The 18,920-nt window shown below is 46.0% G+C and overlaps 3 protein-coding genes across 6 annotated transcripts in view; 1 reads left to right on the top strand and 2 right to left on the bottom strand.

Moving 5' to 3' along the window:
- Window positions 1-418: 418 nt before the first annotated feature.
- On the bottom strand, window positions 419-4,868 carry cpox (coproporphyrinogen oxidase). Its single transcript, XM_040184465.2, has 7 exons — window positions 3,696-4,868; window positions 3,464-3,607; window positions 3,204-3,314; window positions 2,912-3,053; window positions 2,106-2,324; window positions 1,023-1,127; window positions 419-923 (listed from the first exon to the last, which is right to left on the bottom strand). Exons 1-7 carry the CDS (start codon window positions 4,261-4,263, stop codon window positions 839-841), a joined length of 1,374 nt encoding a protein of 457 aa, XP_040040399.1. The 5' UTR covers window positions 4,264-4,868; the 3' UTR covers window positions 419-838.
- A 253-nt stretch (window positions 4,869-5,121) lies between these two features.
- On the top strand, window positions 5,122-9,899 carry ccdc181 (coiled-coil domain containing 181). Of its 4 annotated transcripts, none has more exons than XM_040184457.2 (6): window positions 5,122-5,336; window positions 6,373-6,492; window positions 7,164-8,084; window positions 8,209-8,355; window positions 8,853-9,010; window positions 9,092-9,316. In XM_040184457.2, exons 2-6 carry the CDS (start codon window positions 6,391-6,393, stop codon window positions 9,261-9,263), a joined length of 1,500 nt encoding a protein of 499 aa, XP_040040391.2. In that variant the 5' UTR covers window positions 5,122-5,336; window positions 6,373-6,390; the 3' UTR covers window positions 9,264-9,316. The 4 variants fall into 4 exon arrangements, with proteins under 4 accessions (XP_040040391.2, XP_040040390.2, XP_040040392.2 ...); XM_040184456.2 differs by having other exon boundaries at window positions 5,123-5,336; window positions 8,850-9,010; window positions 9,092-9,899; XM_040184458.2 differs by having other exon boundaries at window positions 5,144-5,336; window positions 6,373-6,466; window positions 8,850-9,010.
- Window positions 9,735-18,920, bottom strand: part of p3h2 (prolyl 3-hydroxylase 2) — a 35,406-nt gene continuing 26,220 nt past the window's right edge. The window contains exons 4-15 of the mRNA XM_040184437.2: window positions 16,629-16,760; window positions 15,335-15,462; window positions 13,268-13,357; window positions 12,894-12,934; window positions 12,482-12,573; window positions 12,256-12,383; window positions 12,065-12,160; window positions 11,761-11,911; window positions 11,518-11,635; window positions 11,355-11,430; window positions 11,109-11,249; window positions 9,735-10,974 (exon numbers count right to left, since the gene is read on the bottom strand). Of these exons, the coding sequence (XP_040040371.2) occupies window positions 10,879-10,974; window positions 11,109-11,249; window positions 11,355-11,430; window positions 11,518-11,635; window positions 11,761-11,911; window positions 12,065-12,160; window positions 12,256-12,383; window positions 12,482-12,573; window positions 12,894-12,934; window positions 13,268-13,357; window positions 15,335-15,462; window positions 16,629-16,760 (1,289 nt within the window). The 3' untranslated portion in view covers window positions 9,735-10,878. The remainder of the gene's footprint in view (window positions 10,975-11,108; window positions 11,250-11,354; window positions 11,431-11,517; window positions 11,636-11,760; window positions 11,912-12,064; window positions 12,161-12,255; window positions 12,384-12,481; window positions 12,574-12,893; window positions 12,935-13,267; window positions 13,358-15,334; window positions 15,463-16,628; window positions 16,761-18,920) is intronic.

The following is an 18,920-nucleotide window of genomic DNA, read 5'->3' as shown; positions in this document are numbered from 1 at the left end:
ACATACTGTCAATTTTTTACTGAAAGAAACAGGACTTATTTGAATAATTTTTGGTATGTTTGGACATACAAGTACGACAATTTCCCACAAAAAGTACTGCTTTTATTTTCAACATACTAACCTATTAAATTTTGTATTTATATGTATATATTAAGTATTTATTTCAAAATACTAGTATATTGATAATCTATATTTAATTCATTCATTATTTACAGCTTTAATTTATTAAACTAAGTGGTACAATCTTTTATATTTGAAAAGCCGTTACAAACATTTCCTTCTCTGGAATGAGTCACATGGGTTGTGACTCACTTCTAACCCCCCCTCTAACATGCTCCACTGTCAAACAAACCAGTGGAGTTAACCAAAAGGGAACAACAAATCTCAATATAAATGAGACTCAAGAGGGATCAGTTCATTATTGTCCGTTAGAATATAGGTTTTATTGTAAAAAATAACCCATTACCTTAAAGACATGCAATGAAACGGAAAGATTTATTAACATTTGATACCAGCTCAGTTTCCCCTACTTTACCTCTCACTGCTGAAGGAGAGCCACATTTAGCACAGGCATAGAACAGAAACTACAGCTGGTGTTTGACACAAACACCGGATGAAAGGAAGCATCATCAGGGGGGGGTAGGGGGATGACCTCACAGCCTGTGGCCAGCGGTAGTAACGCTATCCCTTTGTGATTCAGTGTATTCATGGATGCTGGGAAACAGAAAAGTACCATTGAGTTCAAACAAAACATATCAAGCAAGTTCCCTGTATTATCACTTAGGACAGAGACGGTTTCCTGGATGTTTTTGTCCACTTGAACCCGTGAACACCGCGCTCACACCCACTCCTTGGGGTTTCGTAATACTTCCAGCATCTCTGCCTCGAGGGTGCCTTTGGCGGGCTCGTGCATGTACTCCCACCTTTGGACGAAGGAGGAGTCGGTTACCAGGCAACACAGGTAGCTTGCTGCCGTCATGACAGGGCAGCGCTGGTGGGGCTTTCAACCCCAGTGATCTTACCTGGCGGTGAGGGGGAGGGACATGAGAATGCTCTCAATTCTGGAGCCTGGCGTGGCCAATCCAAACTTCACTCCCCTGTCATACACCAGGTTGAACTCCACGTATCTACAACAGAAACACGGGGAACCGTTGGTCCACGGCCAGCTTTGTGTTGTCTTTGAGACACACAGAGAGAGGGAGAGGGGGGCAGCGACTCCATTTCTTTGCTCGGGTAGATATTATTCCATGATAACTTAGCAACTATTTGTTCGCTGCTTTATGAACTCTGTGGGGCCCTGACGGTCAGGACGGCGTTATCGGTTTACATGAATGACCGCGCACTGGAGGACAAGCAGTCAGCCCGGCTATGTACACAAGGCGGGGAGAAGCTCAGATAACAACGCACACACAGAACTGTGAGCGCTGTTAAGTTCTGTCACACTTTAATGCAAGAAAACCAACAATTTACAATTTATTCAAATCTGGCATGCAGGTATGTAGAAGAAGAAATATCCCTAAAAAGGATTCCAAATGGCCATAAACTGCCTTTCAGTGCAAACCCGACCTGGGGACCAGGGGGCATTACATGTGTTGCGCAATAGGGGAGAAAAGACAGCAAAGTCAGGAAGGTGGTGTGGTTCACGCAAGGAAACAGCAGACGTATGGACACAAGGACGTGTGACGTAGAAGAAGGAGGAGGACTTCAAGACAGTAAATATTCAGAGGATTTCCCGCAAATCCAGAGACTTCTTGAGGGAACACTTTGTAGCAGGGCTGCTCATTAAGTCAATCACTGAGGCAGTGGCGGTAGATCGACGAAAAACTGGGTAGTGCTAATTAGCAATCCTTGCTTACTAACTTACTAATTTGAGTTAAGGGAGTCACCCGGGTAAGGTAAAGACCGGTTGTGACGGTTCCCTCGCTTCCGACAGACGAGAGACTCGTTTCGCGGTTACAGTAGATAACTATATAGTCTTTCTACATGCCTTATGTGCTGACGGCGAGGGGCCTTGACTCACTGGACTAAAATGGAGGTGTGAAATGCATTCTCCCCGTACATAAATGTGTCCATTACCCATGACGGTTCGCCCGTCTCTTCCTCACCTTCCTCGTCGTACCTGCTGCCAGGCCTTCTCCTCGTCAGTAAAGGAGTCATTGAGGTGTTTGCGCACGATGGGCAGGTAACACGGCACCACCGTGCGCGCACAGCTCTTGACGAAGTCGAACGCTTCCTCCTGACTTGGGGAGTCCAGGTCATCGAAGAAGATCCCTCCGATGCCCCGAGTCTCTCCTCTGTGCCGGATGTAGAAGTATCGGTCGCACCTAAACATGTAGACCAAAGCATGTCAAATCAGCAGCCGTTTATTTTAAACCAGGGCCCGACTTTAAAATATTCAGTAGATCTTAGCTGTGCAAATAAATCATTCAAAAAGGCAAAAGGGATGTTTTCCCATTAAGCTAGAAGAAAGCTAAGAAAAGCTTAGCCTAGTTGTATGCAAGTTACACAAGAGGAGAAAAAGCCTGCCAGCATCTCTAAAAGTCAGCCCAAAATATCCAGCTGCTGTTTGCAGCCTTATGTTAATTAAAATACAGATGTGAGTGGTATCAATCCTCTTATCCAACAGCAACAAAGCAAATAGGTCTAATTCCCAAAATGCCTTTGTATTCAGTCATATATTTAGCTTTAAATCAAGTTGACAGAATTGCGTTATTAAGACAAAGCAGATAACCCCCACCCGTCCCTTCCTTATCCCCCAAATGATCATCCACGGGCCAAACGGTTTTACTCCAACTGCAGAGACTTCCTCTTATCAGCACCACACAGGGCGAACACACCCGTTGTAATCCTCACGCACAAATACAAGCAAGTGACTTCATAGGAGCGCGAGTCGCCTCGAGTCAAACTGCACCATTTCTTGAAGTCGGGGTAGTACTGCGGGTGGTGCTTGTCACAGGCCTCCTTCAGGGTGTTGTGGAAGTGAGAGGCGTCTTCTTTGCTAACGTAAATCGGAGTCAGGTCCGTGCCGCCACCAAACCACCACTGCTTGGTGCCTGGAATACACACACACACACACACACACACCACACACACACACACAAGAACGAAACAAAGAAAGAAACAAGGGTTATCATTCATTCTTGCACTCAATAGTGTCACTGACACCAAGATCACAACTGCTGACGTCGAGGACCGACACTCACCATCTTCCTCCTCGATCTCAAAGTATCTGTAGTTGAAGTGCACGGTGGGGATGTGGGGGTTCTTGGGGTGGATGACGGAGCTCACGCCCATGGCACAGAACGGCAGCTTACCTGAGAGATCACGGAGCATGAGGGGAAACTGCTTCTATCACTTAGTCGCTCAGAATGTGGGTTACCGCACCTCTTTTTTTTTTTTTTTAAATGGATTTATCAAGAACCGTATGACGCTTTAAGCCTGCACACAGATTTAGCACACGTACCGTCTTTCCCTTTGAGGACTTTCCCTCTGCTCCTCATCTGCCTGGCAGCCTCCTCAGTCAGGTTTCCAAACACCACGGACACGTTGACTCCGGCCTTCTCAAACACCTTTCCATCTTGCATCACACAGCTGATCCCTCCGCCACCTGGCGCGCACACACACACACACAGAATGAAACACGTTGAATGGAAACGGACGTGAGGTTTGTGAGTTTAATTCAGAGTTCCCCTCACCTTCATTTCTCTGCCACCGGTCCACCTTGAACGTCCCGCCGTCCACCTCCTGCAGGGCGTTGCAGAAGTCGGCCTGCGTCTCCATGATCAGCATCTCCATCCTCGTGCGCATCTCCCCGCTCCTCCCCTGCAGCACACCGATGTCGGTCACCGGAGGAGACATGAACCCCCGGCACCTCTGCGAGATGTCCCCCTCCTGCTCCCGCTCCTTCTCCGCGGCGGCTCGGGGCACCTTCGTGGCCATGTCGGCGCGCTGGAAGTGGTCAGCGTTGGCTAGAAAACCCGCCACGGCCGCTGTGAGTGCCGCCGCTCCGCTGAGCGCCAGGGCTCCCTTCCTGGTCCGCCCGCCGGCGGCTCTGCCTGCAGTCCCCTGGGACACGAACCGCACGCCGCAGCCCCTGGAAAGCCATCTTGAACCCGGAAGGAGAGTCAGCGGCTTGCTGCTACTGGGGGACAACGTCAAGTGTGACGCCGCCGAACTGGCGAGCCTCTTTAAATGTGACATCGAACATCGTCGCACGGTGCTCTGAGCCGTTTTGTTCACAGAGCAGAAGACAATGGTGGCCATTTGAGACAGAGACAGAGACGTCTTTGTTTGTGGCGGTACAAGTCCGTTGCTCACTCAAAACATTATCAGAAGTTGTGTCAGTGTGTTATCAGTCGTGGGTGACGTCGGTTAGGGAAGCACGTAGTTCCTCGGTAGTAACTGGTGCACCATGGGAAATGTCGTTCTTTGAAAAGCTCTAAGTAGGAGCGGGTGGCTACAAAAAAACGTCAACACCCAGAAAGCAGTGCGGAGAAAAAAAGTGTTGCGTTCATCGACTTCTCATATGCACGTTTTTTTCCGCCTTAAGTATTAAGTATTTATACCTCTACACACGAGTCCAATTAAATGGTCCTGGATCAACCCACATTGAGCAGAGCAGCCAGTGACCAGTTGGGGCTTCCATTTGTAATAACTAGGTTTAGTTTAATCAATTCAAGACTATTGTAAATTACATAATATCAATACATACTTTGGTAATTGTTTATTTTATTATCTCAATGAGGTCTTCTTAGAATTATTATTTTTATTGGTTTTGAATATTATTTAATCTATTTCAGATGCATTTTGTTTACAACATTCTGTCACTACCATTTACTCTCCAAGTAATGCTGCAAGCAGTGAATCAAATTCGGCAGTTCAACCTTCTCTCTCTATAGATTTGATTATTTATTCCTAATGTCGTATACTCTGATTTGCTTTGCATGTGTTGAAATGCACGGATGCCATGATATTATTATACTTTAATAACATTGTACATTTCCAAGACGTTTATTTAAAATATTTTCACGGAAGGGGTTAGGGCAGAAATATATAGTTTTTCTCTTGTTTACACGTGTACGTGGAGATTGTATCGCTGGCGTCAGTATGCGCATGCGCAGTTGGTAAAGCGTGTTGTAGGTCTCTATGACGACGGGTATATTAAACCTTTAAGGGCCGGAGAGGGACTAGTAGCAGATTACGTGCACAGGTGCTGCTCTGCAGACTAGGCGATATGTGGGGCAGTTAAAGGGAGCTATAGTCACAAAGCAACCCGGCTGGATGAATTCTTTCACCGCTTTAATCCAACAGGAATACTACGCAACAAGCTGCTTGAGGTAAATAACAATATTGGCACATGTTTACTGCTGTTATTTCCAGTAGCCGAAACGTTTAAATGCCATGACTCATATAAATGAAAATTGCACGCTCGGAGTCAGCAACTAATTCGATTTTCGTCCTGTTGGTTTTTAAGGCTATAACAATAAACAGGATTATAGTCTGAGTTAAACTCCTAGACGTTTTGTTGCCACCAAATATAGTTTTAAGTGAGAACCGAAACATGGCTAATGTAAACACAAGGTATACGTCAGCAAAGCATATTTGTTTTAAAAACAGACACAAAAAACATACAAAAACAAGACAACAGTTTAGGAACCTTGTAGTACTGATTGTCGTCCAGTAGGTGGCGACAGATCCCCAACACAAGTAGCGAGGTTACAGTGATCCACATCTCCTGGATCAAACGTCATATGACATGTGTGGGAATTAGTGCCACAATCATTTAAAAAATGCCTTTTAATACACACAACCTGGAGTTCATATATACTTGTAAGTATGATGCTTGTAATTCGATTTGTTTGCTGTTGTTTTGATCATGCAAATAGATAGAACCTGATGGGTCTGTATGGTAAACTGTTATAGGGGATAATAATATTCTATTCGCTGTTAATATTCTCAGTCACGCAGGTCAAAGGGACGTCTTCCCACTCAAACCGACCTCTAACCTCTATCACCCACCATACTGTCATGCAATAAAGTGGTAAATAAAACGGTCTGTGATGTGTCCATTGTATTTTCATATATGTAATAATATAATATGTAATATGTAATTGTAAGCAACATTCTACAAACTTGATAAACGACACAAATTAGTTTAAAAACACACAGTGAAATGGGTATTCAATTGGCTAGATGTAGCACATGTGGTGGCAATAAGGGTATGAAGCAATGTCAAGGATGTGTGTGTGTGTATATATATGTATATACATTCCGTAATCCGGTCAGTAGATGTTGAGATATGATGCTCTGGGCTGACTTTCAAAAAGTCCTTTTACTGGTGTGACAAGTCATTCTTTGAAATTTGTCTCTTAGCCTCTTCCAGTAAAGACTATGACTGAGGTGGTTTGCGCAAAGCTTCAGGAGGACTATGAGGACGACTTTGAGAAAGAACTGGACTGGCTGATCGGTGAGGAAAGTCACGGTGAAGACCATGTAAGCCATTTATATCAACAATAATTTACCAAACACGCGTGGGCGTGAATTCTGTCTGGAGAAGTCTGGAGATTGGATTCCATCCTGCCCAACAATAATCCAGGGGTTCGGGATGCTGAGGTCCTATGAGACAAATATGATGGCCGTGTCTTTGCTGCTGACTGGAGGTGTCTGGGGTGGAAGAAGGATCGCATCTGACGCACGCTGAAATGACCACAGTCTGCAGCAAAGAGGAGAACAGTTCTTAAAGTTCAATGTAAACGACACGAGTGGCTTACGGAAACTGTGCCAACCTTGTATGTTTGGTTAATTTAACGTGCACGCCCCCCCGTGCAGCTGAAAGAGTAACCACATGGAGAGAGGCGAGTTACTCCAAACTCTGTCAAAGCCCTCTAAATGTGTAACAGTGAGTAGGTTTGAGTTACCTGACCCGGCGTACATCACTGAATGCATGTGAAACCCACTCTGTTGACATATCATGACATACTTTCACTGAGTGAAACAGTACTATGCAATATTCATGAACACACACACACACACACACACACACACACACACACACAGTCGCACGTCTGTTATCAAACCAGCGCCCCATTAGTATTGATGTTGCTCCTTCATTTACCGCTGAACCCATTCAATGAATGCAGCTCGTCTGTCTTTCCGCCCCACAGGGTCCCGACTTCGGCGGCGTAGAAGCAGAGATTGACACAGAACTGGAGGAGGAGGACAAACGGAGAGGAAGGAGAAGAAAACCGAAAAGCCACAAGGAGAACAGAGGCAAGAAAACACCGGAGCTGGAAGAAGATGAAGAGCGGTGGCCTTCGCCTATGGAGCCATTAGAGTATGACCCGGACAGAGACAGCCCCACTAAGTCGTCGCCTACAGTCCCCCCACCGGATGAACAGACAGATGAGGAGAAGAAGTACATTCTGGAGAAGATCCAGCAGGCCAATCGAGACTTGCACGACCAAGAAGCTCCAGACATGGCGAGGCGCAGGCGGCTGCATTTTAAAGAGACGCTGGTGGACCTGGTGGTGCCTCCGCTGCAAGATGGGAACGCTGCTGAGGTGGGACGGCAACAAGGAAACAATTCAGAGGCCGAGGCCGAAGTTTCTGGAAAGCTTTCCGAGCTCAAACTTTACTCTCGTGGGGAAAGCGTAGGATCTGGCAAAGGCGGGATGACCAGTGAGGGCGGAGCGAAGGAGGGTAGAGTCCTGGTAGAAAAGGACGGTAAGTTTGATTTGGTGAGTCTGAAGGAGGTGGAAAGTCAAGGACTCCTGCCTCCTCTGGCGAGGGACTACTCCTCCCAGCGCCATCAGCAGCCCGCTGCGAGCTCCTCCGCTCGTCCTCGGGCCGGCTCGTCCCCCTTCCAGCAAGGCGTAGACCCCCCCCGGGCGCCCAAACCTCCCGCTCAGCCCAGGGACAGGCCCAGCTCCGCCAGCCACGGCCAGAGAGGCCACCAGGGGAGAGGCAGCAAGCGGCGGGTGCAGTCGGCCACGGGGACGCCCTGCCGGGCCACCTACAGCCTGTCCCCGCAGCAGAAAGAGCTGCTGCAGAGGATCCACGAGAGGAGGGAGAAACTGGCCAGAGAGGTAAAAAACAACAACAAAAAATGGCATATGGCTTAAGAAAGAGATTTTAAAAAGTAGCACATCCAACATTAAAACATTTCCCCTTCTCGGCGTCGGTCTATTCACCACTGGCCTCCGATGTCAGGAGGAGCAGAGGAAACGGGAGGAAGAGGAGCAGAAGAGGCAGGAAAACGAGCTGGCGTTTAAGGCGTGGCTGCTGAGGAAGAGACAGCAGTTTCAGGGGGAGAAACGGATCCAACGAGCCCAGGAGATGGAGAGGATGAGTTCTAAGGTAACACCACACAGCACCCCGTAATCGGATAAAGGGTGGATGTTAAGCACCCTTTGTACTGCAAAAATAAAGATATTCATTATGCAAAATGGCCCGTTTTAATTTGACTAATTTGAATTAGTGATCTGCAAATGCTGGTAAAATGTTCATTTCAACCACGTTTTAAATTTCATTAAGCGTAATCCTCCAATAATAAATGGACATTGCCTTAAATGCTTTTATTGATTATCTGAAAAAGTACATTAACTAAAGTTAAAAAAACGTATTTATTTATTCGTTCCACCTGCTTTCCCCGGCCAGATGTTTTTAAGGCAGCCTAAAATAATAAAAAACAGAAATCAAAAGGAAATTAAATGATATATATACAATTCATAGACAAACTGACACAATGTATACACACAACTAATACAAAGTTGAAAAAAAAGTGTACGACAATAGACTCATTTTAAATGTTATGTTATTTTCAAATAAGCACATTCCTTTTGCCCTCAAAGCAGAAAGACTGCAGCGAATCGGAGGACTCCTTCCGCCTGTGGCTTCAGAGGAAGCAGGAGCAGCAGCAGAGAGAGAGACAGCTGGTGGAGCTCAAGAGGATGGAGGAGGAAGGCGGAGAACTCCTGCGCAGCCGCGCACAGTGTGAACGTGCCTTTAAAATGTCAGTTCATCCTTACAATTTGCATCATCTGACGAGCGAAGAACAGGCGGAGACGTGCTCCTGTCCCTCTCCGTCCTCCAGGTGGCTGAAGCGGAAACGGGCGGAGAAGCGGGCGCAGCAGCGCGCGGCTCGGGAGCGCGCCCGCATCCTGGTGCTGGAGGAACGACGCGCGCGACGCACGAGGGATCTGCTGTGTTCCGTCAACGAGAGCAAACCGTTCCGATTCACCGAAGTGCCGGCGTACCACTTCTGAACGAACACGACTCACACGCACCACACAACATTAAAGCCGCCATTCTGTGCGTAGCTGTAGCTGTGGTTGTGTTTGATCACTTCTGTTTATGTGCCGTGTGTGTTTAGTCACATTTATAAAAACGGTTTACCTCAGTGTGATGAACATGTATTGACTGAAGCATTATTTTATACTACATTTGGCAAATGCACCTAAATGGAGCCTCTTTGTCAGTATTTTTAACTAAACACCTCAATATTAATATATTTTTTTTGGGGGGGGGGGGTTTAATAAATCCCAAGGGGGGGTTTAACTCCAATCCTACATAATATATAGTCTCATATCAACATGAATGTATTGATAAAATTCCGGTCGTAACGCAAGTATTTGATCAGTTTCTTAATTTTAAAATTTTGGCAAGTTTGGACACTGTTTTTATGTCCAAACTTTTGACTGGTATGAATACATCAAATAAAAATAAAGTGCTAAATATAGATGTGAAATTTCACGTTTTTAATAGGCACGTACACATACACATTGGCATGTTACAGCATTTCAGAATTAAATATCAGTGAAACAAAAGTGGCCAACCTCATAACATGACAGGATGACGGTACTGGTTAGCAGTTTTAATTAAAATAAAAAAGAAAGAAAAACATCTCTTTTCCGTTTCTTTCCATCGGATTTACAGTGCAAGACTCGGCCTATCACCTGTATCATCAACACCAATATAAAGAAATAAAAGATAGATACAAAAACGTATTCCTTGAAACAGGAATGATTGACCTCTTTTATGAAAAAAAATTCCCCATATAAAATGCAGACAGTAACGACAGCAGCTGCCGATTATTAAAAAATGCATAAATAAAAGTAACACATAAACAGCGTGTTCGCATGTCGGGCAACATGTTAACCAGTATGTTCTGCTCGGTGTGCCCAGGAAAGAGGGGACTGATTCATTGCGCCAACAACAAAAGGACAACTGGACCAAGTCGCCGAAGAGAAGACGAAAACTCCGACACGCAGAGGAGGAAAGAGGGCATGATCATTAAATATTCATCATATTAGAACGTATCTCTTTCTTAAAACTGGTTGTATGAGTGATATGAGTGAAACAGTCAGTAACAACATGTAGTATGTAACAGTACCGCTTGTGAACTATTTTGAACTACTGACCACTGAAAGTAAAGCATCTTTAATAGTTGTACTTGGTGTTTATGAGCAAAACCCATCAGACACGTTGTCCAGGACAACAACAAGTACAACTCAAAGCAACAGCAAGAAGAAGTTAACTACCGATTCTTCTCTCTGGATTCTTCACAGTTGAGTGAGATTACAGCTACGATATCAGATATCAGTCTTCCATGAAACAGGTGCAACAAAACTAAGTGAGCTGGACTTTTAGAAGCCGTCCGGGGAGGGAAACACAAAGAACAGAAGCTAAACTCAAGTACTTGTGTGTAGAGAAACATTCAAAAAAACGCCACTGAAAGCACAAAAACTGACAATATCATTAATCTTGCACCTCAAACAGTACGAAAAAAAGTTCTTATCCAAAGGTCGGTTCAATAAATAGTTAAAATACAGAAGGATTCGATTGAAGCGGATTTGGACTGCGGCCGTTTTGCTTCAGCTTCTACAGCTCATCTTTGGGGTTGATGTTGAGGCCTCCGCCCCCCCACACGGACTGCGTGTCCAGCGCCTGGATCACCTCGTCCGCCTGCAGCCTCTCCTGGGAGAAGAAGAAGAAGAAGAAGACCGTCCAATTACCGCCTCGCCAACCCACCCCGGGGTGCAGCTCACATGCGTGATCATTGCAAAGTGATCATTGCACCTGTGGCAATAATGATGCTAACGTTAGTTTACCAGTTCTCTGAAGAGCGGGTCCAGGGTGAACCACAGAGCGACGGCACACCGCTGCCCGCTGGTAACGGCCTTCACGCCGTGTGGATTCTCCCCTCCGCTTGAGAAACCCACCATCCGGCCGCACAAGGGCTTCACCGATGCCTGGAGGGGACGGAGAGGGCCGTCAATCTCAGCAAACCGATACATTACCTGCAATAGGAGCGCGTCCGCTTCCGTCCCGTGCAGTTAAAAATGTTCCCATGTTACCGTGACGGTTTTGGCATCCATTTCTGTGAATATGAACTCCCCTCCTTCAAAATCTCCATTTAGATATAACAGTGCACTGAAAGCAAAAAGCGAAGGACGGATCACTTATCTGTCATCACGTGCAACGCGTATAGTAGGTTTGTCTGTTCATTCAGCCCGGTACCTGAAGTCTCTGTACGTGTACGCGGGAGGTTCCTTCCAGCACTCGTTGGCCTCGGGGTCCAACAGACAGTTGTCGGCGTGGATCGGGTGGCTCAGGTCGTTCCTGTGATCTTGCTGGCCTGTTCACAGGCAACCAGCAGGCAAATGAACGACGTATCAGTGAATCAAACGCCTTGAGTACTTTTGCCCGGGTCCCTCCACTACCCCAAACGTGCATTGGTTGAACCGGGATCACGCAGGGCACCTGTGATGGCTGTCCGGCACACCAGGTGCGTGTAGGAGAAGTGCAGGGTGGAGTTGAGCAGGAAGTACGACTCGATGACCCGTCTCGCTCGCTCGCTGACGTCGTAGAACAGGCGGGCGCTCCCCATCGGCACTCTGCCCTCATACCCGAACTGCACCGAAACACATGTACAGTCAAACCAATAATCCAGGAAGGCGCCATGCAGGTTATCACAGCTGATAATGATCATGGATTTTGGCTCTGAGTGTTGGAATCTGCAGGTTTCAATGAGAAAGGGAAAGTCCATCTTCAGGGGTGAGTGTACCTGCAGGGTTTTGAGCACAGTGGCCCCTTCGAACTTCTCATTAGGAGTGTGTGGAGACATCCGCCCCCGGTAACCGTCTCCCGCCATGGTGACGGCCTTGAAAAACAAGAGGAAAAACAAAGCCGGAATTAATCTCTAAACTCTCTGAACGCGACCGGCGTTTCCGTCGCTGATGTTGCGTGAGGTCCTACGTGAGCCAGGCGCCTGAGGTCCGAACACTCCTCCTCGGATATGACGCGATCCAGCAGCACCCGCTGGGTCCCGTTCAGCGCCGCGGAGTTCTGCACCAGCTGCACGTCTTCGTACACCAAGGGGCCGCCTACACACACACACACACACACACACACACACATCACCAAGTGTGTAAAAAAAATGTCATCTGAGAGATGCTTTAACGGAGCACTTAACGGCTTTTACCTTCTTTGAGTTGCTGTTGAGCAGCAACGACGACGTTCTTCTTTTCTGAAATGGGAACATACTCCATCCAGCCGTCTGTCCCCGAGGGAATCCTGGGGAGAACGGACAACATAGAAGGCGCTGAGATATTGGTCACCAAAGCTGAGACTTAGAAATAGGCCAAAAGTCAAACATTTTTTTTATTATTTACTCATCCAGCAGATATAAAGCCATAAAATCATTCATCTGGAGATGTGTCTCCGACCGCCTAATGAATGTCTTCTTTCAGTATGAGAGCGGTGAATGTTAATAAAAACAGTAAAGCTGCAAGCCTGACAGCACGGCTGTGAGTGGAAATCAGCAAAAGATCTCAGAGTTGAGGAGATCAGCAATGTAGTAAAACATATAGAAGACTACACTCAATATCTCTCACCTGTTGGAGTCCTCTCTCCCGCCCGTGCTGCTCCAGTAATTCTGTAAATGACACAAGCAAAATGCATCAGAAGGACTGAGTTTGCAGACAGGCGTGAGGCGCGTCAACGTGGCCAGCAGGTGTCGCTGTGGGCCGAGAGGACGGCCGCGGAGCGGGTCGGCTGGGTCAGACACCTGTCGCCCTGCTTTGAGTCCACCAGCAGCAGCAGCAGCAGCAGCAGCACATCAATGCCTTTAATGACTCTACACAACCGCATCTGTGCATCAGACACACTTTACGAATAACGTTAAATGACAGAAACATGCCCTTTCATATCTGGGCGATCATAAGGGCGGTGGTGGGATGTTGTTGTGTTGTGTGTCCCGTTCACTCACCCCTTCTGTAAATTCCACTCCCATGGTTTCGCTGCCAATCAGAAGGAGCTCCAGTTCCTGTTTGTGCCTCCTCAGGTACCAAGCAGCTTCCTGGGAAACACAACACAGTTTTTAAGGAGTTGTTAAGGCTATTTTAAGGAGAAAGGGGAGAAAAATGCACAGTGTTTATTCTAACAGGACTATTATAAAATGTTCCACATTCACGCCGGTGATTTAGCTGATATTAAATGACTGCATTGTTTTTATGCGCAGTTACGGCAAAAATAAGTTTTTGTGGTTTGTTATGTATTGAAACTCATTAACAGAACTTTTCCTCCTGTCGTCACCCTTTCAGCACAGATAAAAAGCGAAGCACAGTGAGTCCTTCCCTCGGCTCGGTGCTCGGACTGATGGAGAGACACATTTCACTACACTTCACTGCGAAGCAAAACGTTGAATGGAAGCAAAAACACGCTGCTCGACACGCCGCGGTTCACGCGGTTTGACGCGGTTCTTGGCTTTATATATCGGTGTAAAAACATAACAGCTGATACGTACGCCTTCTTAAATGAACGCGTAACGTAACCGTTTTCCATCAAATGTGGTTAATAAAGCACGACAAAAATAAATGTAGTCAGCGGGACATTTTAAGGCGGAAAGTTGAACATTATGAAACTGGAGCATCCAGTAGCGTTTTTTCCTGTTGTGGTCCAGAACCCTTTATACAAACATCCCTTAAACGGTTTCAGGGAAATCTGTGGGCCCACTGACATGACTTCTGGAAGCGGGACTCTTTGGCAGGGAGGAAAGGCACTCCGATCGAAAGGGCCTGAAAATGAGTTCCCCAAGGCCAGTGGAGGGGAGGCCGTACTGTAAACTAATGGGACTGGAAATACTTGAGGGCTAGAAAAATGTAAGCTATGAGTAGAAAAACATAAGCATGGACAGCAACACGTCGGCTTCTCTTCATCACGCACACACACACGCGCACACACACACACATTCGCTGCGGGAGGCTTCGCTCGCAGTAATGAGCAGCAGGCTTTTGCAGGAAAAGGAGGTTGTGTAATTGAGACTTGAATATGGCGCTTATTGACTTTTCAGACCCCAGATTCAATTTTCTCCACTGGGCAGACCTTCTGCCTTTAATCAGCAGAGCGTTGCGAATACCAGAGGGCGAAGGAAATAATAAATAGCGCAGCCAGATGAAGGACTATGTCGTCGTAAACACGTTGGCTGCATGGGACTTCCAACAAGTGAAAAGACAAACTTCAAGCGTCAGTAGCTGCCAAGCAGCAAATAGCAAGTTCGTCCAAGAAATACAGCAAACTGCGTGCTGCCTCCCACCATTCCCTCTCCAGTCTGCTTCCCCCAACTGCTGTGCCAGAATGCGATTCTACCCTCAGTGATGTCTAAAGTCCTCCAAACATCAACCAAATCCAGGAGAACGAGCTTGCATTTCAAGTACAATTGGAGAAACTGGCACGGGACGTGCTACGGCCGTCATCTCTACGCAGCCATCCTGCGTATCGGGGAGATGAGGTGCCTGCGCAAGACGCCAAAGGATATTAAAAGACGCCAGCAGAGCCGGCTCACCCCGCTGCCATCTGGCAAGTGACAGAGACGTATCTGCTGGGGAGCCAGCGGGCTGCAGGTCAGCTTCTTTCCTCTCCACGATGAGATCTACAACTCATCCTCCACACTTTGCTTTTGTCTTTTGCAGAATAAAAAGGGACAAGGTGCTGCATTACACTGTGGAAAACTGTCTGGAAATCTCTGGAAGCTTTCCAAAGTGTTGCAGATTCAGCTGGTCAATTTCAGTAATTTGTGTAGTTTTAATCTCAAAATCCTTCTTTGCAAACCTACATTAAGTTTGTTTACCTTGCTTATGTCCAATTAATGTTAATAATATCTGTCTGTATTTCTTGTGGTTTTTTAATCCAGCTACTTTCTGCATGACATTGTTTTTGCTCACTTTTGCACAGACACACAAATTAAACCATCATTCGAAAATCCGTCCATCCCGTTGTCTAGCGTATCCTTCGCTCTCAGCCTCCGAATCATCTGCTGAGACCAGCAGACGCTCACCTCTCTCGGCTGGCCATCATGTCCCAGCATCTCCCTGTAGTAATGCACGTTGTCCGTCATGGACTCCTCTCCCTGGTGGAACAGCAGGTACGTCAGGGAGCACTGCAGCGCCTCCTCCAGCCGGTCCTCTGCAGAGAGAGAGAGAGTCACAAAGCATTTACAGGCGTCGTCTCTGCATAAACGGTTTATTGAACAGGTAAAAGAAACCCGCAGCGGGTTTTTAGTAGTTCTATGGTTCGGTTTGTTCTCACGGTACACAGTCCTGACAGTGGTGTCCTCTGATCGACGGAGGAATGCATCTATTGTGGGGGACATTCCCGACCGATAATAGAGCATGACTGTTTGACATGGTGGAAAAAATTACATGAGCCTCGTGACGTTAAGCGCACGCACTTTTATTTAAGCCCAAACGCAGATACGCAAAGACGGCTGTAACCACTTACACACCTGAGCTACACACACACGCACACACACATTCTTTAGTGGCTTGTAAAAGCGCGGTGTTAACATAAGACTTCCTGTCTTGGCCTTGAGTCGAGTCGGTTATGCAGGGTAACGTCACTCGGGGAACTCAAGCAAGTCCCGCAGTGTGGCTGCGTCTCATAGTACTAACATAACTGATCTGTGGTACTAAAAAATATAATGATGGATATGAAAACTGTTTTAAAAAGGAGAAATAGTCTTGTATTTCATACATCTAAAACCTGACTGACAGCAATAAAATCATTCGCTGCCTTGGTTTTAAACTGCTTAACAGACAAGTAATTAAACAAGTACTTATTTAGTCGTAAACTCATGTTTACTCAAGAGTACGGCACGTTAAGAGATTGAACCGAAAGTTATATAAGCTGAGACAGAATGCAAAAATATTTAATGGATTTGGCTGAAAATTGGCATTAACAGAAAATATTATAATTGCGTTTGATATCAGAAAAAAAACAATGTAAACAATGTAACTTATAAAACAGAAGCAGGTTTACCGTTTCATAAACAGTGGAATAAGCGACTCACAGACCTACAATCACAGACGAGACGACTGAAATACAGACCGGCAACGGCGGGTAGAAATCAGAGCCTGTTCGCCGAGTGTTTAAACAGATCCAAAGATCCACTTTGCTCGATTAGAGCCGCATGCTTACAGGTCGTTAGGGATAATCTGGTGATCTGTTGATCTGGTCTTTTCCGGCTACACTTTGTTGTCGTGCCAACAGCAATTGTCTAGAAGGGCTTCCACTGGATCACACTGGATACGCCAATTTAGAACGATGGTGATCGCGTTCCTTGAAAAACCTACCGTGGAAGTACGCAAACTGAAGGTAGTCGTAGTGCTGAGGCAGGTAGTTCTCCATCGGCGAGAGGCGGCCTGGCCGGGTGGCGAGGTCTCGAACGCACTCGTGTTCACAGTGCAGCACCTGAGTGAAGTGATCTACAATAAAAAAAATAAAAAGAGTTTGATACCAACAGCTTTAAAAACTCGTTCGGCTTGATATTTAGTTTAGTTTTGGTTCAGGCTGCAGAATTTTACAGAAAACAGCACTATAGAGCAATAATAATAAAACTATAATAAAGAACCATAGAATTATCTAAACAAGGATAACCCTCCAAAAAAACTTGAATGGGAGAAAGAAGGAAGAAAGATCCTTCCTCCAGGATGGATAATCCTATTTCTTTGGTTAAATAACTATCCTAGTGCATCACTTGTGTGTTTTTAGTGAATGGTCTGTTATTTGTGGGGGAAGGACCGTTGAGTTCAACTCGAGGAGCTGTATCAAATCAAATACAGCGGGTCAAACATCACGTTATTCCCTCACGCTGGGATGTCCATCGACAAATTGTTCTTCTCCTTTTTTCCCCACCTGAGGAACAATATCTTTCACCGGGGGTTTACATATAATTTCCTTATGTCGAGCCCCAAGAGAAGAGCCATCCGAGTGGATGAAAGCGTGTTTGTGGGTGTTTTCTGTGAGCGTGATTGTACAGTGAGGTCATTTGAGCAGCTGCAGCACTACTTGCCTCACTCGGAAAGCAGAGCTGTGGTCTTTTTCCATCTCTTTGAGAGTTGCAGAGGGGCAGAAATATGAAATGTTTCAGGCCAGATTCATGAAGGACTGTAAAGCGATTTCTTTTTTTCCCATAAGAAAAATGAAATCATTACAATTAAAGTCATTCTTGAATTGAATACTTTCTAGTATTATACCATGAATACTAGTATTCATACAACGGATTATATTACCGTAGAAGCACACATCCCTTATCATAATCACAGACTCGTTAAAACTGTGAATGAGATGAAATGAGCAGGAGGCTCCCCGCTGTGAGTGCTGTGCTGAGCTGGAACTGTCTTATAGCTCCTCTCAGCAGCAGAGGGAGAGGAGACGCAGCGTTGGACACCGGGAGAGGGACAGTTTCTGAAACCGTAGCTAATAGTCGAGTAGTTCCCCTCTGCTGTGCAGGCAGACATGGGTTTCGTTCTATTTGCCAGGGTTATAAAGGTGCATGTTGCTTTAAATAAATAAAATGGTAAAGAATCAGTGGTGTACTCTGGTCACATTCACACCACTGTGTGCAGAACGGTACTGAAAGCTGTAACCGACAGTGCAGCAGGCTTGTTTGGGTGTTGGTAGGATCTGAATTTAATCTTGTGAACAGTGATTATTTAATAAAAAATCAATACAATATATACAATATTTGGGATTCGGGTCGCTGTTCTGGCTCGGCTTCAGGCTACTTTTCTGGACTGATTTGATTTATTTCTAAGAGACCGTCTCCAATTATTCAACAGGCCGATTTGATCGGGAGTTTTCCTCTGTTTCAGACATCTTATCTAATGATTGATTCTATTAACAAGCTTGTTATTCAAATATTCATTAGAAGCTTCCAAGTCAACGCATTGATTTGGGCTGTCAGTCGGATCATCCGTGTCTGGTTTGCGCCCCCCCCCCACATCTTAACATCATTAGTAGTTTGGAGACTCTCGAGGGTCTGCGATGTGGTCTCGCCTGTTAAAGTAACAGCGATGTTCAGATAACGTTTCTAAGCCATACATCTTAAAATGTGGAATGTGTGCTGAACTTAAAAGAGCTGGATGCAGTTTTCCACCTAATTTAATAATCCCCGGATTTCAGAGCCGTACAACAAAGGAGACGTGAAGGAAGGCCGTGGGAAAGAATCTTGCGACATAACGTGTGGGGGACCAGGGGCCTCATTTCTAAAACAGTGAGTACCAGAGGAAATATTATGATTTAGAAAACCTTGTACATCTGTCAGTGTGCAATTTCTGAATGAGCAATGGGGCTTTACTGGGGATCCCGGCAACTACCGAGAGGAAAGAGTTCTTTCCGCAGTGGCAACACACCACGAGTGTCACCGTAGTATTTAAGTTCACGTCAATTAGACGGATGACGCCCAATATGAACAGTTCAACAGGCGAACACAATTTATCTATTCGCGTTATCATCAGGACTGACAGTGATGATGTGCAAAGATCGCACAAGAGCTGAAATATTTACAAATAGTGCTTTGCTGCTGTATTAATGATCCGAGGGTCGTGTACCGGTGCTTTAAACACAGCTGCTTTTTTCACGGC

The sequence above is a fragment of the Gasterosteus aculeatus genome, chromosome 8 (assembly GCF_964276395.1).
Source record: "Gasterosteus aculeatus chromosome 8, fGasAcu3.hap1.1, whole genome shotgun sequence".
Taxonomy (NCBI): Eukaryota; Metazoa; Chordata; class Actinopteri; order Perciformes; family Gasterosteidae; genus Gasterosteus; species Gasterosteus aculeatus.
The sequence above is the reverse complement of the archived record's forward strand: the minus strand, read 5'-3'. Positions and strand labels throughout refer to the sequence as shown.